The sequence below is a fragment of the Uloborus diversus genome, chromosome 5, assembly GCF_026930045.1.
Source record: "Uloborus diversus isolate 005 chromosome 5, Udiv.v.3.1, whole genome shotgun sequence".
Classification (NCBI taxonomy): Eukaryota; Metazoa; Arthropoda; class Arachnida; order Araneae; family Uloboridae; genus Uloborus; species Uloborus diversus.
In genome coordinates this window covers 176,948,433-176,975,980 of record NC_072735.1, presented here as the reverse complement: position 1 = coordinate 176,975,980, position 27,548 = coordinate 176,948,433, and the positions used below count along the sequence as shown (strand labels likewise).

General features: G+C 31.9%; 1 protein-coding gene across 2 annotated transcripts; it reads right to left on the bottom strand.

Moving 5' to 3' along the window:
• Positions 1-413: 413 nt before the first annotated feature.
• On the bottom strand, positions 414-27,249 carry LOC129222353 (PITH domain-containing protein GA19395-like). Of its 2 annotated transcripts, none has more exons than XM_054856848.1 (6): positions 27,023-27,249; positions 23,471-23,514; positions 19,479-19,556; positions 11,897-12,001; positions 6,499-6,607; positions 414-624 (listed from the first exon to the last, which is right to left on the bottom strand). In XM_054856848.1, exons 1-6 carry the CDS (start codon positions 27,209-27,211, stop codon positions 523-525), a joined length of 627 nt encoding a protein of 208 aa, XP_054712823.1. In that variant the 5' UTR covers positions 27,212-27,249; the 3' UTR covers positions 414-522. The 2 variants fall into 2 exon arrangements, with proteins under 2 accessions (XP_054712823.1, XP_054712824.1); XM_054856849.1 differs by having other exon boundaries at positions 27,019-27,115.
• Between the last annotated feature and the right edge of the window lie 299 nt (positions 27,250-27,548).

Below are 27,548 nucleotides of genomic sequence, written 5' to 3'. Positions count from 1 at the left end.
GTTTGGACAGTTGTCTGAGGACAATATACTTCTAGCAAATTGTAAACTTTTCAGGCTCAAGAGACTAATATGTTATCTTCACAAGTAAAGTTGGGAAAATGCTTTCTCTCTTATCTTACGCCTTTTTAAAGAAGGCAAAATAAAATATTAAGTTAAGGGTTGTCCATAAATGATGTCGTAAATTTGTCTCCCCCCCCCCCCTCCCGCCTTAAAGTCACAATTTTACAAACCCTCCTACCTACTTCAGTCCCTCAGTCTTCTTCCCATCAGAACCCTTAACAATAGTTATTGTAGATTCAATGCAACTGAACAAAAAAATTTTTAAACAAAATAAAAAAGTCATTTTAGGTTTGGTCACATTATAAAGTAAGAACCAATTTAATTGCACAAATATATCAGTAAGAAAAATAAAATTAGCTACAGGCAAGTATTTTACCTTATTTACTCGTATAAATGTTAATAATGCCAAGATCAGCACATACATATATAAAAATATACAAATAAATTACAAAAGGATTCATTTTATCGAATTTGATGTGGAACAGGATCAAAGAGTTTTGTTTTGTGATCACATGGATTTGGAGCTGATTCATAGGTGCAAATGGTTATTTCTTGTCGTGGTAACTGAAAAGAAAAAAATCTTGGTACAGTTTGATAGTTAAAAATTACATTTTCTCCAAACTCTTTTGATAATTAAAACTAATTTTAAATTACAAAGCTTTCAATACAGGGCTATTAATCAGATTAACTTATCACATTAGGCATTTCTATTGCAATCATATAATTTTGATTTTTTTTTTTTTTTAATTTCTAATATGGTAATAACAAAACAACTACATTACATGTACATCATTGAACATTTTACATTCAATTTTTGCAATATTTTAGAATCCTTGGCATAACAAATCAGTTATACCTTGTAGCTTGTAAAAAATATGACCATTTAATTATATTAGTTGTAAAAATTAGGGATTCCATTTATGTAGTACTTCAACACGAATTTTTTTTTTTACCAGTGTACGTTTCATGCGGAAAACACTGCCTGTGTGCTATGAATGGAAAATTTAATGATGTGACTATAGTCTTAAACATAGTGTAAAAAGATAAGTGAGTCACTGAGAGCAAAACTGGTGTAAGTTGTTTTTTTTATATATATAATTTTGTATTTGCACCATCAAAAATTTATTTTAACTTCATTCTACTGCACGTGTACCTGTGGGTTCAATCATTTACTGATAGACAATAATCGTAAAACGAAGTAGCGGTAGTGTTTTGTGCAAAGTGGCTACGAAACCATTCAATTACTCAAAATACTGTTTTATTGACTTACAATTCTTTTGCACTCAACGACTCATGTAACAATGAAAAAAAAAATAAGGATGTGAAATTTTTAGATGTTAACTGGAAAAAGAATTCATGGAACTAAATCAACTGTAGAAAAAACTCTAATCTAAAATAATTTATATCTAAACGAGGAAAATTTTATTATTAATTTCAGGAAATACTGGTTATTGTTAATATCTTTCTAATTTTTTAAATTTAACTCAAACATCATCTACAACAACTGGGTTCTTCATATCAATAGTTTCCCAGTTCTTGATTATGTGTAATTACTGAAAAAATCCCTACCTGAAAAATTAAAGGTACTAAAAATCTGTAGACGTTAAGTAGTTGACAATGGAAATAACGTTTTCATTTAAAGCATAAAAGATGTCCGAAGGACTTCCTTTACAAGAAAATTCAAATTATACTTTTCTAATCACAGAAAGATTTTTAATAAGTAAATAGGGTAGACTGATCAGTGAATGACCACTTACTGTCTAACTACAGATTGTATGGAAATTTCAAACGTCCAGATAAGACGAATCTATTTAATGAGGGGGAAAAGTAAAAATTTGATGCGCATATTCCGCTCATTTGAGTGAGACCTCTGCTTCTGCAAAAGCTGACATCGCTAAAAATTAATAGATTAGTACATTTCTGGCTGTAAAACGGATGCTTATCTTTCCATACAATCCGTGGTCAGACAGTAAGCGCATTTTCCTTTTCAAAAGTTTATAGTGTTGTTAAAAATTATATCTGCCTCATACAGTAAAATCGCATTAAATGAGGTATGTACGAGGGTCAGTCAAAAAGTTAGTTGCATTGCTCAAGAAAAAAAAAAAAGGATTGAAATTTTGCATTCACTTTATTGTTATCCTAAAGTTCCATTCAAAATCTACTTTTTAACATAACCACTCCGTTATTTAAGCATTTGTTGAGGCGTGATACAAGTTTTTTGATGCCTTCTGCAAAGAAATCCCGTCCAATGTCCGATAACCATTGTTGGGTCGCGTGCACTTTGTCATCTGAATGGCATCGTTGCTTTGAAAGTTCTTGTTTCATGGGACCAAAAAACATGGAAGATAGGAGGTGAAAGGTTTAGGCGGCTAGAGAGGGTGATGCAAAACTTCCCTCCTACACTTGGCCTTCCCTTGCGCTCAGCGTCGTCAATATCTTGTACGTCCATTTTCAAACATGTTGCACCATTTTACGATAGCTTGTCGTGATATTGCATTTTAATCATACACTTCATGCTACTGCCCATAAATTTAAGTGCAGTTGCATTTTTTTTGCCCACAAAATCAAATTCCTAAACACATTTCCAATTTGGACGCTACTTACAGCTGCCGAGACATGTTTGTGACTGATTATCAGAAAAACACAGGGTTCGAAAATATCATGATATTTTTGAAAATATACCATATTTTGATATATATCGGATATTTTGATATGTGTCCAATATTTTCAATCAACCCGAACTCAAGTCTTTAAAATAGTAAATGCATCTTCAAAACACTCTTTATTTTCTTATATTGTTATTACAACATGAAGACTTAAAATTAAGGTTTCTTTTATTATTTATATCTAGCATTTCATTTGACATTTTAATCAGTTTTAATGGAATTAATTTAGCATTAGCTTTTTTACTCATTTTTCTTCTGTTAGCTAGTTTTACACAGTTATAATATGAATGAAAAATAAAAAATCTGTATTAGTTGGTGCACAGCCATAGGACATTTTCTTTTTTTCTGACCAAAGTTTAATATTAAATTAAGCACTTTTAATCGGAATTAAAATTGTTACATTGCTAATAATTTTATGAATATAAAATAAAAAAGGAATACTATATTACTTTGCTATGTTAATAATGTATTAATACATCTTAAAAATATAGTACATAACTTTTTGGTTATTTTCAAAAAAAAAAAAGGAAAAATATTACTATGATTAATATAATTTTTATATTGAAAATACTGTGGTTGAAAAAATGAATATTGAAAATATAAAAATATCATGATATTTTCAAAATAAATATCGGATATATATCGGCGAACCCTGCAGAAAAACTAAACTCGCTTTGAGGAAGCCGCTACGTCACATGATAAAGGTACATGTCTGAAGAGTTTCAAATTTGCCTCAGACGAAACATATTTACGAAGTAGTGCAACTAACTTTCTGACTGACCTATGTAGTTATTTTTAAAAAAAATGTGAGAATTTTTATGGCCCTGCATCAAGGCTTTTCGGGGGATTGAAATGAAAAAAAAAAAGTGCCGCGACTCAGTGAATGAACACCCCAACCAGTGGGAAAACACAGCATTTTCTAGTTGCTTTCTATCTGTTAATGGATAGAAGGGAGTTACTACTGCCAATTCATCTAATAAAAATGTTTTAAAACCTTATTTTTTCGCAAAAAAATTGAGGTGTTCATTTACTGGGCTGTCTACTCTAAAACCTCCTCAAAATATACCGATTAAAAAATTTATAAAGCATAACGCACCTTATTTAATGAATAAAACAGAAATTCTAGAGAACTAGTATCTTTGGACAGAACGATGTATCTTAATGTTAATGATACACTACCTTGTACTTGGAACTCAAATTTGATATTAAAGAGTCAATGAGCAGAAAACAAAATATATGCCTTCTAACATTTACAAATGTTTTTGTAAGTGTTTATCTAAATACATAAACGTTACTAAGTTAAATGACATTAAGAAAAATTTGTCTAAAAAATTACAAGCAAAGTAATAATTACACGAAAATAGAATTGTACCTATCTATACACAGGAGTACATTTAATATCTTTCAAATCATTTGAAAGTGAACAAGAAAACTTCTTTGAAGTTTTATATTCAGTTTTTTTTTCATTGAGATTTCAAAAAATATTTTACTTTGAATATTTTAAGATAAGGATTTTCTGCTTCAGTAAATTTTATTTTAGTATTTATTTTACTTTTCATTTAGTTTTTATTTTATTTATTTTATTTTTCAGTTAAAAGGTTGATTAGGTACCAATAATAATACAAGGAACAACCATACCACACGAAAATTTTCTGTAAAAGAAATACTCAGAAAAAAATCAACTGTGGCTCCTAGGATTTTAGTTTATGTCACTTTTGCTTATGAAAAAATATATATCTCTAAATTAAAAAAACTTTCTTTGGCTGAGTTTGAAATTATATTATAAAACATAATTCTTGCATAAAAAGTATTAACAAGTATGAGAGTAAATCGAATATAAACTATAATTTTTTTGTTATGATTTCACTTTCTAGCCAGATGATGTTGTGTAGAGCAGATGTTTGGTTTATGAGGAGTGGGGAACCGGCACCAGTGCGCGCTGACTGCAATTTAACTGTTAATACAGCCATGACCGAGCAAGAGGTACCTTCAGCTGTTGCGCAACGGATTATAATTAAGTTTTTAACCAATGAAGGGGTTAAACTGTCAGAAATTTTTACCCGTTTGAAGGCACAGTTTGGCGACACTATCTCAGAATTGTGTGTATACGAGAGAATTTGAAGGTGGACAAGAGCGAGTTAAAAACAGAAGTCATAATCGACACCCAAGATCAACCTCACAGACGACAACATCCATAAGATTAGACACCTTATCGAAGGGGATCGCCGATTAACTGTTGAAGAAATTTCATTAGAAGTGGGTATAAGCTATGGAAATGTTCAATCCATAATCACTGATCAACTCGGTTTCAGAAAAATTACACTCGATGGGTTCCAAGGTTGTTGACTGCAGTCCAAAAACAGGGCAGGTCAGAGATCACTGAAAGGCTACTGACTCGATTTCAGCAAGAAGGGGAGGTCTTTTTCCAGCGCATAGTAACATGTGATGAGGCGTGGCTACATCACTATACCTCCCCCCCCCCCCCGAGTCCAAAATAGCCAGTAAGGAGTGGAGAAGAAAGAACGTAGATTGCCCAGTGAAGGCCAAAATTCGTCTCTCTGCTGGAAAAATCCTAGCAACCATTTCTTTTTTGACTCTAAGGGAATTTTATTGATCATTTTTCTGCACAATCGACGTATGATGAATGCAGCTCACTACTGCCACTTGTTACGGTCAGCAAAAACCGCCTATCGAAAGAAAAGATGGGACATGCCCATCAGAAATGTCATACTGCTTCATGACAACGCCAGGGTTCACACTGCGGCCTTGACAAGGGATACCCTGGAAAAAATGGGCTGGGAAACCCTCGAGCACCCTCCTTGTAGCCCTGACTCATCCCCTGGTGATTATTTTTTATTTGCGTCTATGAAAGAATCGCAGGGAGGACAGCAATTTGGAAGCAATGAAGAAGTCGAAGAACACGTACGCAGTTGGCTTAACACACGCCCTCAAATTTTCAATGAACAGGGTATAAAAAACTTCCAAATCGGTGGCAAAAGTGTTTGGATCATGCAGGAGACTATATTAAAAAATGTTAAATAAATGATTTATGTATAAGGTTACTCAATAAACATATAAAAAAAATTACCGTTCATATTTGATTTACCCTTATAACATTAAATGAGTTCATTTTAGAGCAATCAATAAAAATACACATTGCTTATTGACCACAACAGCAGTTCATCTCAAAAAATTATTTTAAATGTAGCAAGTAGTAATAAATATGTGATTTTAATACTCTTTATTGTTGCAGCATTGGCACAAAGTTAGTTTGCATAACTGGTGCATGGTAGGGTGGGATATAAACAGTCAAGAGTGGCACATTTTAAAATTTTCATAAACTTCAGAGGAAAATTTTTATTGTAAACTATACATTTACGCTGCATAAACCAACCAGTAATCATAGCACATCAAAATGCTTTGTGTATATTGTAGCATTTGAATATAAATCATCTGAACTATTGTAAAGCACTTATTTTTCCCGAAATGAAGACATTGGTGGTTTTACGAGCTGAGCATATTGCGAATCTTATATAATCAGAACCAAAAATTGACTATCTGCAGATAGTCGAAACATTTCGCGAATCTTAAATTTTTGTGATTATGATGGGCTCGCAAAAACAAGTGCTTGTACAAAAGTATAACTTTTAAAAAAACAACAGATAATAAGTAACAGAAAATTAAGGGCTTTTTTATTTCTAGATGTTCTACTGTTACTGATGAGCGTTATGTACAAATGAGCAAAACACATAAAGAAATGTGAAAATCTCACCTTAGTAAATTCGCCTTTTAATCCTATGTAATAAATTTTTGTAGATTCTGCACCAAAATTCTTTGGGAAATATATTGTCAAGTGATGCACATTAGGGAACTTCACAACCCTATAGAAATTAAAACACACATATGACAAAAAAGAAAAGAAATATACTTCTTGCATTCGTTTCACCAAAAATGTATTTTTTTCTATTTCCAAAAGTTAGTAATTAAAATAAATACACAAAATAACACGCTGCATAAATACACATCAGAGCTTTTAAGGTGTAAAATATAATCTTACTTGCTATTGTTAAAACTTCTAAAAACTTAAAACACAAGTTTACATGTTAGTTGCATCAACAATGTAATTTTAAGCATTAATAAACTAACAAATCAAGCCGAAGCTAAATAAGTGTAAAAATTATCATGTTAAAGTTTTTCAAAATTTCTCTTTTAGTTTTTTCCGAAGTCATTTTGAATTGCTCAGTACTGAAAAGAAAAGCAACAAGCAAGATAAGGACACTTTTTATTTTTATCATTGATTGCAACTTTTAAATTGAACTGTACACAGAAATAAAAGAATTACAGGATATTAACTCTCTGCAGATTCATGACCACTAGCAAGAATAAAAAATCAGATGAAAATGTGTTCCACTTGCACCTGGAAATCTAGCAGCATGTTGTTATTTTTCAGATGCATAGTAAAACTATTATTGTATTTTCAATCGGTGGGTCATTTTTCCTTGTTCTCAACATGAATATTTATACATTTCTCATGTTTAGCTCTTTGCTTCGAAACCTTATTTGATTTTTTGTTTAGTATGGCTTTAATTTATTGGTAATTAACTGAACAGACAATTCATCTATGAATAGAGTTAACACTACTTTTGATTTCTTTTTCATTTTCACACTGCATTTAAAAATATCAACAAATAAGGTAGAAAACCATGCAATCAGAGTTAATCAAAGAGATCTCATATAGATGAGAAACTTGGAAAGTTTATTTTCATCCATGAACATTAAGTGCAGCTTCAAAACACATGTAATGAATTACACTAGGTAAAATTTTCCAAAAAAAAAAAATCTTGTTTGTCTAACGGTATTAGTTTATGTTAACTTGAGCAGCAAAAACTAAGTAGAAAAGAGTTTTATCCCTGAAACTTCACTGTTGCAACTATAACTGGTACAGTATGAGAGGCCAATTTCAAAATCATGAAATCCGGAACTTTATCCTTTTAATAGGAAAAAACATGTTTTCCCCATATTTTTTTCAGTTTTAAAAGTTTAAAATTGTTAATGTTCGGCAATCACTTGTCAAAAACAGTATTTTCAGTTGATTTTTATTTCCTTATACAAAGTAAAGGAGGTATTGTATTCGCAAAAAAATTTTGACCCAAAAATCAGTCTTAATTTCCATTTTGCTCGCCCCTGAAAGAATATTGAGTTTTTTTTTTTTTTTCAACTCAAACAGATGTGGATAGATGCCTAAAAATATATAGACGCCCAAAATATTAATTTTAACGATCCTCGAGTTAATTACAACGAGTTTTCTCGTGACGTACGTATGTGTGTGTGTATGTATGTCTCATAATTCAAGAACAGTATGCACTAGAAAGTTGAAATTTGGTACGTAGACTCCTAGATGGGTCTAGTTGTGCACCTTCAATTTTCGTTGCATTTGGATGTTCTAAAGGGGTTTTTACACCTTTTTGAGAAAAAATCATTGTTAATTTCAATGCAAACCCAAGTGGTGTTATAATTTACAAATACAAATGTGACGACCAGCAACAGGCTCTGGGCCCAGCTAGGCTGGTCCTAGTCAATTAATTAGTCCCCAATGAAGATCAATGGCCCTCTTAAAGCTATCCACCCCCTTGCTCATTACCGCCTCTTCCGGTAAGCTATTCCAAGTGCCCACACCCTGCTAAAGTAGTAGTTTTTCCTGATTTCCAAGTTAGCCTGAGATTTAAATAGCTTAAAACAATGACCCCTTGTCCTACTTTCCACGCAAAAATTTAATCCATTTACATAATTCATTTTGATAAATTTAAATAACTGAATCATGTCCCCTCCGACTCTCCTTTGCTCCAGGCTATACATGTTAAGCCTATTAAGTCTGGTATCATAATCTAAATCTGAGAGTCCCCTTACTAATTTAGTTACCCTTCTTTGGACCCTTTCCAATACGAAAATATCTTTCTTCAGATAAGGCGACCAAAACTGAACAGCCTACTCCAAATGAGGTCTTACTAAACTCCTATATAAAGGCAGAAGAACTTTCTTAGATTTGTTTGAAATAGATCTATTTATGAACCCCAGCATTTTGTTGGCTTTGTTACTAGCAATACTGCACTGTTGACTAAACTTGAAGTCCTGATTTATAAAGACACCCAGATCCATAACATTTTCTGCCTGATTTATGACTGAACCCTGTAAACGATATCTCATACGCTTATTTCCATGACCTAAGTGTAGCACTTGACATTTCCCTACATTAACTGCCATACCCCATTTATCTGCCCACTTAGTAATATGATCTAAGTCCTCTTGCAGCTGTATTACTTGCTCTTCATTTTCGACAATCCCCATAAACACTTGGCAATACATCACCAAGGTTATGGTCTCCAACTTGGTGACAAATTTGGCGGTTTTTTTTTAAAAACCTGGTTTTATTTTGGCCACTATTGGCAATATTTAGAGAGTTAACCATTGAATCCCATTAAAATGTCCTATATTGGGAAAATTAATCTGTATAAAAGTTTTTTTTTTTTTTGCGTTGGTTCGCAACAAAATTAGGATGAAATATTTAAAGTGTTTCTTTGCTTACTCCAAGGCATTCTTATCATCAAATTGGTGTAAAACGAAGTCATGTGATGCACACATCAGCTCATTTAAAAAGTTGTTTCAAAGCCACGTGTTTCGTGTTTTTTCTGCAATAGGAAAATTTTCGATTTTTCAATTTTATATTTATATGATAGAGTAACATGTATGAACATCATAGGTGAAAAAATTTTTGCGAAACGATAAGTAGTTTTTTTTAAATTAATTTTTAAAGTTCAAGCGCCTGTGACGTCAGATGGCATAGGAAGTGACGTCCGGTAGGAGAGAAACGCTAGCGAACCGGTTCCCATGTCATGGGAGAAACCGAAGAATATGCATTCGACTTCGAAGACCAAACGTAAAAGGCTTATCTCCTCGCGTTTCTGGAACATTAAACCTCTCATCCTCTCGGAAATATTCGAATATCACCATTGATATTATTTGAGGAAGATTATTTAGATTGTGCTTTAACGAGTCCGGTCTCCATAGTGTGTTCAAAAGGATTATTGAATTTCTAAAAAATAAAAATATCAGCGCGCTCAAAATGTCCCGAGCGAAAACAAGGGATCATCGGCGGAAGGCTGCCCATTCGCGCCCTGTGACGTAGACTGGTGACGTTTCAGAAGAGCGCACTTTTGCGCGTGGATTTTTAAAAATTCATTAAAAACCAACCACAGTGTTTTAAAATTCGGCGATGGTGAATTTTTTAGTTTTGAGGGTCAATTAACCATATGCAATAGCCAAAATATGAACATTTAATAGGTTGCAACTTCCCTATTGAGAAGCAAACTTTTAACATCCACTTTCGGTTAACGATATTTTTTTCTCTTCCCATTGCATGTAATACAAAGCCTGCTGAACAAAAGTACGAAATTATGTTTCGTAAAAATTTGATTTATTTACTTTATCGATTGGCACATTGCATAATCATAAAAATCAACACCCACTGACTACATGCGGCTGCAATTTATCTCCCACTTTTGGTTTAGCATAAAGAAGTACACTTACATTCAAATTGATCAAAAAATAAAATAATTTTAGCGCAAACATTAGTGAAACCAGGAAATACGTATCAAATATCTTATGACAGGAGAGTTTTTACTATTTTGTGAGCCAGAATCCAAAATCCGGAAAATTTCTGAAACCCGGAAAGGTCGCAGTCCCAAGCATTCCAAATTTGTGGTCCCAAAAATAGCAACTTGTATGTTTTGTTGTTCCTTTTTTACCACTTTTTTAATACAACTTTTCTCATATAACTGTCAGAAAGTCTTATTTGAAAGAACACTAGATCGATGACTAGATTTGGGGACTCATTCATAAAAGTTATACATAACATACACTGGCAAATTTCCCAAAACTACATTTCTAGGTTGATATCAATTTCTATAGTTTCAGTTGAAATCTACTTTTTATTTGAAATATAGTACGTATCCCCTTCAGCTTTTAATACAGCATAACTTAAAAATTATTATGTTGCCTTAATGGCAGCAAGCAAATTTCTTTTCAATGTCCTGACCACAAAATCAACATTTTTGCACACACACACACACACACACACACACAAAAAAAAAAAGTTTTTCCATGTTTCTCTACATAGTATAAAATGAAGTGTCCAAAAAGCGTCTGTGTGTTTGAACTCGCAAAACTCGAGAACTACCCAGACGATTTCGCTAAAATTTTCACAATTTGTTTTGATTTTGGAATATGGGGGTGAAAAAATACTTGAATATGTTAATATTATATATCGTTGGAAAGGGTAGACTTTTCCGCGTTTTATGCAATTTGTTTCAATGTTCTAACTTAGTTATATAGGGGAGTTATTTTCGTTTTTAGCTCTAATTTGTTTAGGCTTAGCTAAAATTTATGCACTACTTTTCTCATTAAATCTATCAATAAAAGCGAAGGAATGGTCCCACAGTTTTCGTTTCGAAACCATTCAAAAGAGCTGCTTTTTTTACTCCAGATCTAACTCGACCTATGGTCGAAAGTTTAACCCTCTATCTCCATTAGAAAAAAGTTACAAGCGAATTAAATGAAGTTCAAAAATCTGTTCTCTATTCAAGTTTTTAACCATTTTATTTTGTGTTTCCATGGTTACGCTTTTTAAATCCATCTTTCTCATTTTGTTTTAATTTCTTAAAAGTATTTTAATATCTGTCGTCATTGTTTGGAGGAGAAATTTTGCATGATGGTTTTTTTTTTTTCTTTCATTTATGCCTGATTGTTGAATATACGTCACTTGACACAATGGTTATTTTCAATGTAGACTGAGCAAAGCTGGGCAACACAGCTAGTTTATGATAAAACCAATTAGGAAATGATATTGATTGCCCAGAAACAAAAATCGCACTATGTACTGCTATCAACATCTTGGGATTTGCAAAATGTGAAATCAAAAATGTGGTGAATACGGTTATAAATGATTTTTGAAAACAAACTGTAAGCAAAATACTTTTGCAAAATCTTGACTAAAATAAAAAATAAAATTTTGATATTGTATGAAACATGAATATAAGATATGAAGCATTAAATTTAAAAACCATTGATAATCAAGATAAACTAGACATATATATTTCTTTGACATAAGATCTTACTTAATGGGATATTCTAAAGTTCCTGTTAAATCTGGCTGCATTTCAAATTCTTCATCTGCTTCACTTGAAACATCATCAAAGTTTATATTAGGTCTATTTTTAAACCTGAAGAGAACAAATGTATGACAATAAATGTATAATTATTCTACTACTTTTTAGAAAGCAAACTTTCATTTAAAAAAAAAATATTTTCTTTGAAATACAGCAAATAAATTTGTTTTCAAATGATACATAATCAGGGATGTTTGTCAGTCTAGTTCAAAACCCCAGAAAATTGCCACAGTAATTTCTTAAGTGTTGCACCTACATTTCCCCCCCCCCCCCCGAAGCCAAAGCTAAAACGAAGTTCCTACAGGGATAGAAGTGACCGAATTGTCACATATAGGACCACAAAAAATATAGGACACATTATATGAATAATTTTGCTATGAAAAACGAAATAATACATATATGTTATTCAGTTATTCTTATCAATGATTTTGTTTAAAAAAAAACCTCAAACAAAATTATAACTTACATCTGAAATGACTTTCCTGTAATTGAAACAATAATTTTTGAAAAAACAGTGTACTTTATATACTAAACTAGCAAAAATACCCGGCGTTGCCTGGGTTAGCAATAATTATGAGAAACAATCGTTACTTGCATTTGTTTTCTGTTTTAAGTGAAAGAACTTAAAACACACCTTTTTGACGTGATTTAAAATCTAGCTTCTTTCTTACTCATAAAACTAAAGTAGCAGTATGTAAAAAGAGCAAAATAGTATTCATTTAGAAACGAAAACACGAAATTTAAGCGTATACAAATTTGAAGAATTTCCGAAATATGAAATTAAACTTCACATGTTTAAAAAGATTTATCAATTAATACTTATTTTTTTTACATGGAGTCTTACTTTCTCTGTATGGCTATTGAAGAACGAACTGTTTAAAAAATGTAGCCGCGCGCCCAGTGATCCCTTTAAACTTGCTTTAGTTATTTTGGAAATTTTCAATTATTGTGGGTTCTTGGTGCGATTTAAAATGTTGCCGAATTTGCGGGAATCGTTTTGGGATGCTTTGGATAATGCTCCCCCTCCTTTCTTGGTAAAACGGTATGTTACTAATTTTTGTTAAAGAGATAATTGTTGCCATATGCTAAGATACTTTTGGTCACCATAAAATGGCACTAAACAATTTCATCCGAAATGTTTCCAAAATAAGTAGTAAAATTTGGCGATGGTTTGAATTTGTGCACAAAGTCACATTGATGGAAGTTTTTGTGCTGTTTATGAATTTGCCTAATTTAGTTGCTAGATTATTTTACAGTAAAAAAGTTTTTAAAGATTCTTTGATTGACGATATTTTGTTTAGATGATGAAAGCTGACAAACTTTATTACGTAGTCTTTGACTTCAAAAACCGCGACAGTTGAAAAAACTGCCAAATGCATCCGCTACTGAAATCTGTCTGAATAAATTTTGGCGAGGTTTCTGCTGTTAGATTGGATAATGATTAAAAAATCCAATCAGCACAAATAATAATTAAAAAAACCATTAATTACACTAAAGTTCCGTTTAAATGGAAAATAATCAACCAAATCTAGTTATTATTAGACAATCTTGGGGGGAAAAACATTACTTTAAGATTTGACTTGAGAAAAGCCTCAAACAGTCAGACGAAACACAAAAACATTCAACATTTCTTATGAACTGGGAGTTGAGATGATGCACTAAATAATGAATTGGGTTGAGGAAAGCCTTCGAACATGGAACAAAAAAAGCCCATACCTCGTTTTTCATACAACTTAGAACTTTCTAACAGATGCCATCTTCAGCAGAAAAATAAGCGCTTTCGATGGACACATAATTTTAATATGTGCACGTATTTTTTCACCATCATATTGGGGCATTTATGCGAAAATTTGGACAAATTAGAATAAAAAAGGAACTATCAATCGGATTTTTTTCGAACTGGTCTACAAACCTCCCCAGTACCAAAAAGAACAAACGGTGAAAGTTTCAGCCAAATCTGCCGGGTAGTTTCTGAGATCTTAGGGAACAAATTTACCAAACTCCATTTTTATATATATAGATAATTAAACAAAATTTGAACAAAGATAATTTTTATTTTTCTTTCCTCACTCATGACCCAAGTACTAGTTCCACTGTTCTTTGATTTCATATCTAAACTGAACCCTTTACCACTTGTATTAAGAACAAACAGAGCTTGAGAAGGATCCTTCTGACGTTTTTCTTCATGCTTGACCGTTTCAGCATGCTGCCTCAATTGCGAAAATCCACTATTGCGCATGGGCACTGAACAGTGGCAAAAATGGCAAAAAGAGGTAAAATCATCTTTTACTTTAGTGCACCATGCACCAAAATTTGTACAATTAATGTCCTCCTGGTTCAACAACTCCACACGAAATTTTGTTAAGCGATCCGATTTCGCTATTATAATTCCACTTATTACAACAAACTACAGTTTAACATCATAAGGAACTAACATTCCACGATCCCAAAATTCCACAGAAAGAAAAGATTGCAAAAAGAATATTAGAATATTACACTGAACACAAAATTATACCAACAAAAATGAAAACCATAATGGAAAACAAAACAAACGGCTGTTGCCCCCTCCCCCAAACGCAAAATTCTAAAAACAACTTCAGACTTAGTTCTCGAAACTCCACCCACTATAGAGTGACATCACATTGCTGTAGCCAATGAGAGAAGATGCCTGTTGTAGGATTTAGTCAGTTGCGTTTTTTAATTTGAAATTCGTTTGAGCACATACTTTCAGCGAAAAATCAGACGTCAGAAAGTTTATTTACTGTTCTTTTTAAAAGATATATAAGGTAAAAAACGGGAATATAGGAAATATAAGACATTTTTGAAAAATATAGGAAATATAGGACGATTTTGATGCTTTTTTTGAAAATTTAGGATATATAGGACTACTTCGACCCCTGTTCCTACTACCAGGTTATTTGCATTTACAGTAAAACCTGTAAAGTTGATCACCCTTGTAAGTCGACCACCTGCCTATGTTGATCACTTTTGTCGGGAACGGAATTAGTCCTATCTTATATAATAACGGAAAACCTCTATAACTTGACCACATGCCTATCTTGACCACTAATGTACTCCAAATTTGGTTTGGAGTATTGTAAAAAAACCTTTAAGTTGACCACTTGGTTATTTTTTTAAAACTTAATTAAACAAATTATTTTATTTATTTATTATTTTTTTTATAGCTTTCTAAGAATAATTTTAATGCTTTGATGCCAGACCAGCATTTTACCAACTAAATAAAACAGAAGCATATACTTTTTATTCTCCAAACTTGGTTTTCTTTTGTTGTTCTATTTAAGATAGCCTTTTTTACTCGCTGTTCAATGAAAACAGGTGTCAGTAGAGAAGTGCAAAGTCTTTTCTTCCAGTTGGAATGTTTTGTGGCAGCACTGGAATTGTGCTAAAGAGTAAAGTTACTTATTTCTAGTGCAAGGCATTAAGAGACACGACGTTTTCATTTTCAGCTGCCTTTATGAACTAGGAGAGTCCAGCTTGTTGCTATTTGTGTTATACGTTTTACATAAAATGGCTTCAAAAAAGAAAGTTAGTTGAATTTGAGATTGATAATATTAAAATTAATTGAAAAGGGAGAAAGCCAGAGAAAATTAGCTGACACACATGGAATTTCTAAAACTAGTGTCTAATATGGTAAATACAAGGGAAAAAAAAATATTTAAATAACTTTTTTAATTATTGTTTCAAAGTAATGTTAAACAATAAGAGTGAGTTAAACAGAAAGAGTAAGTTAAACAGAAAGAGTAAGTGTCAATTAGTCAACAAGTTCTGTCTAGAACTAGACGAGCTTACTTTCCCTTATACCCATACTACTTTCTAGTACCTGATCAATATTCTCAAAAATAGCTAAAGTTGCAAATTTTTTCAAACATATTTTTAAAATACTTTAAGCTGATTTCTAGGAATAAAATATTCCTCACTCATCTAAAAAAATTAGATGCGTAAAAAAAAAGAAAAAAAAACGAACAAATAAAATAGCAGCAACTTTTAAACAAAGCAGCTAATACACTTTTTTCCATTAAAAAAAATCTTTAACAGCTTTCAAAACGAAAAAATAGTAATTAAAATTAATAAGCTAATTAAAATAAATACATCATATCAAAAAAAAAAAAAACATCTTTTTCCCCTGTTGCCAAAAACTTTTTTTTAAATGAATTAATGCACTTACCAAAACAAAAAAGTAAAATAAAATTAAATGTCAACTTAAAGAAATAATTTTCATTGTCAAAAAAAAAAAAATTGTCTGCGAATATGCGCCTCATGCAGAAACATAAATGACTTCGAGTTTATTCGCCAAAAACTGAGTACCTAAATTGAAACTTTAGAGTAAAAATAAGAACAATTCATATCAACAATAATTATTTTACAGTTAAAACCATAGCTGCGGAGTCGGAGTCAATCTCATTTTGAGATAAAGGAGTCGGAGTCGAATATTTAAGAATCGGAGTCAGTGATTTGTCCTCCGTGTGTAAATTTTTGCCAAAGCTACGAAGTCAGAGAGTCCGAGTCCGATTAATTGTTGGGCACAGGAGTCGGAGTCAAGTGCCCCTAAATTCTCGGAGTCAAACTCTGGAGTTTGGCGTCAAGAGTTATTTCCAACAAAATTTGTTTGAAGTAAATCCGCCTTCAAGTACAGAATCTACATTGACTTTCAGTTCCCCGTAAGCGATATTGTTAAGGGATTTGAACTGTTCAAAATTAAACGGAAAATTGTTCAAATAAAAAAGATATTTTACATACAAGTTTTTCATCAAAAGCTTTTTCCTACAAAGTTTGTTTGAAGCAAATTCACCTCACAGTTCGGAATTGCCTTGAATTTCCCCGTAGACGCTAATGTTAAGTTTTTTTGAACTGTTCAAAATTGAACAAAAAATAGTTCAAATCAAAAAGTAAAATATGGGAATAAGATGTTCTCGCCGAGATCTTTCGAACAAAAAAAAGTTTTTTCGAATCGGACTATTCATTCAAAAGTTATTAGGGGGGGACAGACAGACAGACCGACAGTCATTTTTCCCCATCTCAATACCCTACTTTCCAATTTTTAATTTTTCGATATTTATTTATTTTAATTATTTTTGACATTTTTTTTGTTTTTCACGATATTTTTAAGATGCCTTGAGCCTTCTTTCATGCTTTTTTCTTCTTTTTCTGACTTTTACTGGGAAAGTAGGCTAAAAAATGAAAACATGATGCAAGAAATGACAAAAGATTAAAAAAATCACTTCCACCCTTTATGAGCTGACACTGTGTAAGTTGACCACCACAGTACTGCACCACAAGTGGTCAACTTACACAGGTCTCACTGTATCTACAAAACCACTGATAAAACACAAATATAAAGTTGCACTAATGTGTTTTTTCATTGTATTTTTGAGGAGCAACAACTTACAAATATGAATGATGAGATTATACATAGGAGAGAATAGAAAATCCTGAAATTTTTGGATTGTAAATTGCAAAAAAATCTAGATTTTCTCCAGCCCTCAATCATTGCTTCTTACCCGATTTTACCCTTGTGTTCCCCTTTAACTACAGCAATTTGTAATTCTAGATAGATATTACTTATAGGAAATTCAAGTTCTTTAAATACCTAACTAAATCACAAGCAATTGATAAATTTCTAGCACTTGTTGAACTATGAAAAATTGGCTCCACTGACCTGTATAAAGAACTCTCAATACAGTGGATGCCGGTTAATTGAATCAATCGCTTTAAATGAGTCAAATTGGCAAAAACAGAACAAAATCCAGCTTTCTTGAATGAGTCGCTTTATTGAATCAGCCGCGTTATGGAATCAAAACTGTTGACAACGAACGTGATTCATATAAGCGGCGGCCACTGTAATCTCCCATGTTTAAATGAGCTATTTTATTGTTCTAAATTATTTTAAAAACATGATTGTAAATTGAAAACTCCAGCCAAATTCATTTCCTAAAAGAAGTTAAGTAGTGACTACATTTCGAAAAAAAATGTAGTTGCTATTTTATTTTAAAAGTACAGTATGTGCTAGGGCTTAATGGGATCACTTTAGGACACATACAATGTGATAACAATAACCAAAAGAAGCCAGGACACACAAATTGATGATATTTTTCAATTAAGAAGCACTTATTTTTACAACTGCAAGTTAAAGTAATTATGACTCAACTAAACGCAGTGTCAAATTATAAATTAGCAGATAGATGTTTTTTTCTACCGATTGAACCAAAAGTCAGATGCTACAAAGACTTTTTTGCCCATTTTTAAAGAAAGATCTTCTGCTTTTTGCCATATTAACGGGCCATTTGCTCACGAATCCTTTTCCCTGATATTTGTAAACCAGTTTCAAGCAGATGCAACTTCAGCATTTTTTCCAGCACGGTTTTGCTTGCAGTTTAAACTTTCATTTCGCTTTGTTTTCAATCTTGCCATGATTTTTTTATTGACTTTTATTAACTAATTTTATTAACAAAATAATTGCTGAGAAAGTTTTACCTGTACTGCAGTATTTCTTTCATTCATCATGGTTAAATTGTCAAAGCATTTTAAAATGTTAATTTTTTCCTTGACAGTTAAATCATTGCGTTTTTTCTCATTATTTTTACCTTGACAGTTAAATCATTGCGTTTGCTAAAATGTTAGACCGTTTAAAGTAAAGTTTTTACTATAACTGGACAGGGAGAAAATTTCTTCTGCTTTACTGATAAAAAGAGAACTTGTGTTACTGGAAGCTACATTAATTCTCTCTTATGGGAAGAGATCACCATCAGCAACAAGTCCAACGACAGAATTTTTGCATGTGCAAACAAAAGGTATCTTAGAAGAAGCCTGTGGCCATTGAGAACAAACTTTTTGTTGTTACTTTTCTAGAAAAAAATTACATGGCTATTGAAAACCACAAAATGCCACACAGAAAGTTAATCTTCCCAGGATTTGCTTTTGTATTTCTGTTGATTGAGGAACAGAAAAGGGGAAAATATTGAAGGTTTATGAAAAAGTGATTACAATAAATGAAGAATGATTATAATATCTGACTTTTTAAACACATGTTAATATACAAGTGTTCCGGAACTGCGTGATTCTGAGATAACATTAAGCGAATGATAACAGTAACCGTGATCACATTAAGCAACATTTACCGTAGATGTATTTGAATATTACTTCATTTGTAATAAAGTAGCTATAAGATACTCTGATATACTTGAGGTATCGCAAAACTAAACTGGCAGCATTGTGAAGGCTGCGCAGATCCTAATCAGAGCATTACAACATTGGCAGGCTAGGTTGCCCTAACTATAGACGATGACCCCTATTATACAAAACAAAAAATCTGATGGGCACAACGTGTAATTCACTTGACTAAAAAAGGGTGATAGAATATCATTTGGATATTTTATCATACTGATGTAAAAGAAAAATGTATGATTTTTTTTTCTAGCTTAAAATATTTGTAATAAATCAAGTAATTGAAAATTTCAAACTGGACTGAATATTAAATCATTTAAAATCTTGTCATAATATAATGAGTACATACAATTTCATCTTTGATGGATGTGTAGTATCTTCTCCTCCAACAACAATTATTCCTTTCAATTTTACAATACCTGTAAATCTGGGGAAATAAAAGTAAGAATGAGAAACAAACAGACCAAACATAAATACATATCTTTGTACTAAAATGCATATGCATCGTCGCCTCAAACCAACAGCAAGACATGTAATCGCAGGAATAACAACAAGATATTCTACTGTTGCTTTGAGGCAACGATATATACGTATATACATGTATAATAACATTAAAAGCTTTTGTTGGATAGCTTTTCACTTATAAGGTTATAACTTTTTGCATTGAAAATAAGCTTTTAATGTAACCCAAAACATGTGCCTGTATTATTTTTTTATTTATTTGCAATATTTCTTTTTTAATTAATGAATTTATTTTTTACATTGCTGTATATATTTCAAAGCAAAACCTTGTAAAAATATTCTCAAAGCAAGATTTTAAAATTTTGAGACTTTTTATTTATTAAAAGTATTTCATTCAAAAATTGCGAGCTAAGTCCATGTCTATACATTTCATTAAAAAAAAAAAAGAAACTAGAGACCAACTTGACACGGTGAGTTTTTAATGAATTAAAAGTGAAAGTATAAAAGTTGAAGGACAAAGAGCAATCTGTTTTTAAACCAAAATGTTAGAGAAACATTGTATAATAGTAGTTGAAATAAAAATTTAGAATATTGTTTTGTTAAATAGTATGTACTAGCACTACATGGGGTTTGTTACGATTCGGCGCTGACCGTTTCGGCGCCAGATTTTTGCATTCTGAACTTTATGAATTTCAGAAATTTTAGTTCAAAGAAGGAAAAAGATTTCTGGAAGAAGAATGTGAATTTAGCGCTCTAGAAGCTAGTTTTTATTTTAAAATTTACAGTGGGGGAAAAGAGGGGGCATATGTGATCCACGTATGTTTTACTGCGATAACATAAAAGAAAATATCTTGAAAAATTAGCAAATAATGCCAATACCAGTCCTACCTCTTTGTCTATTTTTTTATATTTTTTTATTAATGCTGAACCGTTTTGTGTTTCTGTGGTGATTACTTCTTTGTTGCTGCAGCTATTGGAAATAATTTCATAAGTCTTCTTCACGTGAAAACACGTTTCAAACTAACCAAAAAGCTCGACTTAACTATTACAAACCCATGTACGGACATCAAGGTAAATTTAGGGCATTGTTTGATTTTTTTTATTGACTAAAAAATCATTTATTTTTTAAAGTTAGTTCTAAACACTATTATTTTTCTGTACTCAATTTATAAATTTTTTGTAAATTACTTTTTTTTTTTTTAATTTTTATTATTATTATTATTTTTATTATTGCCTTTTTTTTTGTTACGAAATAGTCAGTTGACAGTTTAGTGCTATAGAACAGTTACAGGAACTAAAAAGACACAAAATATTTTATTTTTATTTTTAAAAAAATTTAAAATATTTTTTGTTCATTATACTAGTCTTTATGAAACTTAAAAGCAATAAATAATCTTTACATAATAAAGTTTTTTCTTGTCTATCCTGTGTTCAAAGCACTTTACACAACTTAACTTTGTAGAGAGCAGGGTTACACGTGTGAGTTTCTCAACACGTTAACTTTTTCCAATAAAAAATATAAAAAATTCATCTTATTATTAGTTGACATTTTTAAATTTTTTACAGAAAAGATATTTAAGTAAGTGCACAAATGAATGATCAGCAACGAAAAAAAAAAATCAATTTAAATTGAATGAGTTTTATATTTACATTTCATAGAAAAATGTCAATGCTGTTTCCTAACTTATCTACTTCGAAAAATTATGAAGATGTTTTTAAACTTACATGTTATCAACTAATAATAAAAAAGAAAACAAAATACACCTTTAAAAATATTACTTCATAAAACTTTTTACAAAACTTAAAAAAACAAATGATATCTTGAATTTTGAAGTAATGTTTGGCAGATTTACATGCTGACAATTTCGATTTTTGAACCGGTCGTATTGAAATGGGCCGCGCCGAAATGGTTGTGCCGAATAGTCCCATTCCGCACTACATGCAACTTAAAACAGACATATGGTTTTCACATAGACTAATAATAAGAGTAGACCGAGCTTTCTCATTCTTGCTGATGAAGAAAATTGGTTCATAGATGTATCATGTGACTAGTGGAAGGGCTTGGCAAAGACTTGGGCAGCATGGTTGCTAGATGGCAGCATTATCTATAGTTTGGCCCTCGACATGTATTTTATGACAATGCGTTTTCATTAAAAAAACCTTCCAGGTGCAGAGATTGAACTGTTTTTCTTTTTGTTATGCATTATTTTGACACTAGTAATAGTTTTTGATCAGTTTTCGGTAACTTTTATTTCATTTGGAGCTGTCAGCGTTGGCGTGAACGAAATGGCGTAAATGTTTTGCGTTAACGCAAAAATGTACTAATCGGTATCTTAAATTGAAACTGTAGGCAAAAATCTTACCGTTTGCCGATTCTTCTTGGTCGCTTGCATCTTTAATTGCTTAGAGAGTTATTGAAATTGACTAAAGAAAATGCACAATGCTATCTAAATGAAAAACTCACTATATTAACAAAATATTTACAACTTAGAATAACAAATTTACAAATCGGACTCCATAAAAGATCATTCTTCCGTGTTCCATCAATTATTTTATTTCGCGCTGGCGTTGATCGTCTGCTACGATTAACGCCCGCTGTTGCTAGGATATCCACCAGTCACATGGTTTGGTTTATGAGCAGCAAAAGGGTTGCCATAGCTCGGTCTACTCTTATTATTAGTCTATGGGTTTTCAGACTGTCTGTAATAATGTAAGAATGCGTTATTACATTTTAAGAGTCCTTCTACATCAGCGTTTCTCAACCTTTTTGACCTGCAGACTGGCAGGTGCATTTGAAAATTTGTAGACCAATCATGTTCTTTCCTCTCTTTTCTTTTATTTATTTTACAAAAAAAAAAAAAAATTGCAAATTGCAGACCATTAAAAACACATTAATTTGTTTCACATACAAAGGAGAGGTTTTTTTTTTCTCCTTGAAAAAGAAAAAATATTGCCCTGAGGACCGTTGAACACTTGTGAAAACTTTTCATAAAAGGCTGAGGTTTTTATCTCTCATAAAAAAAAATGTTCAATAATTTTGAAAGAATACTGTGTAAGAGGAAAAATCTCTAGAGTACCGGTCAAATTTTTCTGCAGCCGAATGTTGGTACTTTAGACCACCGGTTGAGGATCGCTTCTTTACATGATGAAAACATGGCAGTAATGCTGTTGTACATTAATTCTTGTTACAAACCATGTTTTAAAAAATATTTAATGCATTAAAGAGTCAATAAGTATGAAAATAATAACCATCAGAGTGGGAAATAAGATTTACTTCAAGGAGCAGCAATGCTCCTCAAATTCGGATATTGAAGAGCAGTTCTGATATTTGCTAAATTACATTTTCAACAAGAAAACAAATAAGTTTTAAGAAATGTAATATTTAATGCTTGCATTTAAAAAGTTTCGAACAATGGCTTTGGTTACAAACTTTTATTACTTATCTTTTACAAAATAGAACGGGTGCTTTTTTCTACAACGAAAAATTTGCGATGCAAATATGTCTGTGCATTATGTGTGTGCTGACTGTTGAAATAGACCATACAGAGTGCCTGCAGTTTCACAGACACATGGAATATACATTTTTCTCTTTTTTTTTTTTTTTTTTTTTTGTGTTTAGAAAAATATTGTTCGAACATAAGATAAACATTTTCAAAACACCTTTTAGATTTTTCAAAAATAACTAAATTTTTTAAACTTTTATTTATGAAACTAAAATGAAAAACATTCAATACAGATGTTGGTATGGAAATAAACAATATTTGAACTCTAAGGAAAGTGAAGAAAAAAGAAATGAAAAGTGAAAATTGTTAGGTTAAAAAATTATTACAAACAGTTTAAGCTTTAAGGAAAACTTAACAGTCTGTGTTGAATACTTACGGTACATTAAACAGCAGCTCTTCATCAACATCACTTTCAACAAACTGAAATAATAAAATGAGAAATACAAATTTAAAAGATATTATTAATTTAAAAAATACTACATCTTTACAGGCCATTTTCAAGTTTAAACAGAGCCAATTTAAACTGAGGGCTAGGGTTCTAAATGACAGACCTGGTCATTTAGAGACCCTATTATGTATTTGCTTTCATGGATCTGAACAGCATAACATATTTGAATATACAATATAGCGGATAACGCAAATTTGGTAAAAACGATGCTAACGTACACAATAGCCTTTGAACAATAAATAACACTCGCATATTATAGCTATAACGATAAGAGTGCGAGTAAAAATGCATGTAAAAGCTAAATAACAGAATTTTTTTAAAAATACTAAGCACTTTCCATAATGCCCTCAAAAGGACAAAATAATCTTTCTGGGTCAGAAAGGAGTTTAAGAATTCCTGTAGCTTTTGAAAATTCCAAGAAAATGACACCACAGATGAAGAAAAGTGTGGCTCAAGTCATGAAGAAAATATTTTATCATTATCTAGCTTTCAATCGTAACTTTGAGTGTTGAAACATGCATATTTTTCTTATTGGGAAAGTTTGGTTTGAAATGACTTGAGCCGCACTTTTCTTCCTTTGTGGTGTCATTTTCTTGGAATTTTCGAAAACTACAGGAATTCTTAAACTGTCCTTTCTGACCCAGAAAGGTTATTTTGTCCTTTTGAGGGTGTTATGAAAAGTGCTTAGTACTTTTTAAAACATTGTTACTTTATTCTTTTCAGTATAAATGTATTTCAGAAATAGAATACTTTAACCATCACGAAACTTCACCTTATTTTTTCATATAAATGCTCGGTATAGTGAAAAAAAACTATACACATGCCTAAAACTTGAAGCAGTTGGCACTAGAATGTAATCCTTGTTCCTCTCTAGGATTTATGCTTGCTAATTTCATCCTTGCTTCAGAGAAGCCTTGATTCAAAATTTTTATTATGATTGCTTTCAACATTACTGTTGCAAGGCAACAAAATGTGTGACAATGGGTTTTATATTTAAACATTTAACGGGAAAATGACATGAAATTTGCTATTTTCCATCCTAACGGAAATAATAATTTCATTCCAGAATTTTAATTTTTCCGCGTTAAGATGTATCTTAAGATTAGGCAAATCATTTAGTGAAATCCAGAAGTCTGTAAGTAATCTAGTTGCTGAAATATAAGCAAAAGCAGATCTCGGATTACCATTACTCAATGACCGTCAGGCCAAGTATAATAAAAGTGCTAAAAAAGGATCACTCCTTATTGCACCGGATTACACACATATGCGGACAAATCGTGCAAACAGATTTACTGCAGCAGATCAAGTCAGGTTACTCCAAAAACCCATAAGGGAGGGGAGGTTAATTCTTTCAAGACTGGTTGGTCACTTGTTTATGCACATAAATAATGTAGATCTAAAGTAGTAAGTAGAGCATAGATCTAAAGCAGTAAGTAGCGTAAATATAAAACCAAGTTTCAACTGGTCAGCAAGTACACCCATATGGGGGGGAGCTCAAGCCCCCCTTTGAAATGAGAACTTCCTTGCGTTTAGTACTTTTTCCTTTGCAAAAATGTAAAAACATTTCTTCTCCAGCAATTAATGAATAAGTTATTAAAAATGTCAAATGTTAATATCTAATCTGTATTAAAATTGGTTTCTATGGGGAAAATATCTTTGCCCCCCTGAAAATTTTGCATATGGGCACCCTTGCTAGTCAAGTTTCTGTGATCTTGGAAGGTTTGATGTAACACAAAAGGAGGGGTAAGAAAGTAATAAGACTGTCTTTACATAGATTTTGCACCAAGCTAAAATGTGCACATTTATCCACATTCATCTCCAAAAACAGAATTTTTTTTTTGAAAGTGTGAAAGGCCTCTGATAAGCCACCCATGGATAATTTTGAGTTCATTGTAGTTGAAACCTTACTCTTCCCTATTTCTTCTTCATACCTACATTCTGATTTTTTTTTATCAACATTACTTACGCACATATAAATGAGTGACCAGATCAGTTTTGTTCGGAAAAAAAAACCTCCCTTCTTCCTATGTGTTATTGGACTGATAATTTTTCTAAAAATTGGACTGGATCAAGAGTTACCACATTTTAATGATTTTTATACATGACTAGCATTCCCGTACCTGACATTGCTCGGATAATGGAATTAGCAGGGATTAACAGTGCTTGGTCCACCTAGTTTCGAAAATCCCCTATAATAATTACTTATTACCTATAACTTTTTCTAATTTGGGGAGGATCCCGGGGACCCTGGACTCCTTATATATATATATGCCCTTGTCCTTAACCGATCTTTAACTGTTATTAACGATCCTTTTAAAGTATTGATTATCTTTGCAAACACAGGTCATCCACATTTTATTGTTATACCTATGTTTAAGCTAGAACTTCTTTGTATACAACATTTTTAGTTTTTTTTTCTGGTGCTAAAATTATTAAACTGCCTGATGAACTGGCTTTGGAGCAAGCTACATAACATTGGTCGTGTGAAAAAAGGTCTTCTCTTAAATCGATCCCTGCTACTTTTAATGTCTGTCCTTGTGACTTATTAATGGTTATTGCAAAGCAAACTTTAACAGGAAACTGCACCCTTCTAAATTCAAAAGGATAGTCCGCCTGTGATGATGTTCTTAAAAACTTCGTTTCTAGTTTTGAAAAAATAAAAGCAAAAGACAGAAACATTATGATTTGACTTGAGAAAAGCCTCGAAGAATCACGTGAGAAACAAAAACGATATCAAATGTATAGTTCGCTATCGACCAAAAGTTGAGATGAAGCACTGAATAATGATTTGAATGGAGGAAAGCCTTCGAAAATAAGGGATTTGAATTCAATGACAGGTTTTAATTTCGCAGAAATTAAGAGGTTTTAATTAATTTCTCCCGAACTAATTGAGATTTCGAAAAATCCTTTCTTAGTGGTTACTTTCGTAATCATGCGGACATGCCTGCCAAATTTCAAGTCTGAAGCTTCAGCGGTTTCGGCTGTGCGTTGATATATATATATATATATGTATATATATATGTATATATATTATCTCAGGACATTGATTTTTATATATTAAGATAGATTTATTTGAGCATATATTTTTATACAAAGAATTTCAACAATAATCTGTAATGCCGTCATAAACCCGTATTACAGGAGGTGAAAATTCTAAAAATTAATGTAAAATGCATTTAATTCATGTCCTTTATCAACGATTAGACCAGTGGTTCTGAACCTTTTCACCACTGAGGACCACTTTTGGTACCCTTCCGAAATTGTTACGTGAAATGAGATGAATCCAAAATTTATCAGCTGTTCGAGAACTACATGAAAATTACTCCCAGACCACGACACTAACACTACATATAAAGAGGAGGGAAGGGGTAAGTTGAACATAACTTTGGAATAAAAATAGAATACCCCTCCCCCCCCCCCTCTTTTATAGTGATTAAAAAGTCAATTATAAACTAATGAACACAAAATTTTTATACAAACATGGTCCGTATCCAATCGCTTTTCCCAGGGTTTAAAAACTTTCTTCCCAGATCCTTCCTCAACTTCATTCAAGCATTGTACATTTTCAGTATCAATTCTAGTAAACAAGCTGTATTCAATTCCTAAATCATTGGGTTGTTCTTGTGCTTCATGTTCGCAATGTCCATGACTATGTCCGTGCCCTGACATGACGACGCGAAAAGTTCTGTTTACTATTTTTCTAGAAGGCAAAAAGAAACCGGAACCGGAAATAGTTTCACCTAGCATGTCACTTCACTTCTAATCTGTGTTTCGTATGATCATGGAGGAAAAGTAGTTATAGTAGTAACTAAAGTCCACAAAGTGATGTTTTATTAATTAACGATTTACTTGCTAAACCTTCATTTAAACATCTTTTTTTAAATAATAATTATTATTTAAGGCAAAAACTTAGCTTTCCTCAATTCAAAGCATTAGTTTAATTCAAGACCAACTTACTTGAAATCAGGGCTGTGGAGTCGGAGTCGGAGTCGAAGAGTCGGAGTCA

Excerpts from the sequence above, each read along its gene's own strand:
- LOC129222353 (XM_054856848.1), bottom strand. The coding sequence starts at position 27,211 with ATGTCAGGGCACGGACATAGTCATGGACATTGCGAACATGAAGCACAA. Across the intron at positions 23,515-27,022 it reads AGCGATTGGATACGGACCAT|TTTGTTGAAAGTGATGTTGA; the intron begins GTTTGTATAAAA and ends TTATTATTTCAG. Across the intron at positions 6,608-11,896 it reads ACTTTAGAATATCCCATTAA|GGTTGTGAAGTTCCCTAATG; the intron begins GTAAGATCTTAT and ends TAATTTCTATAG.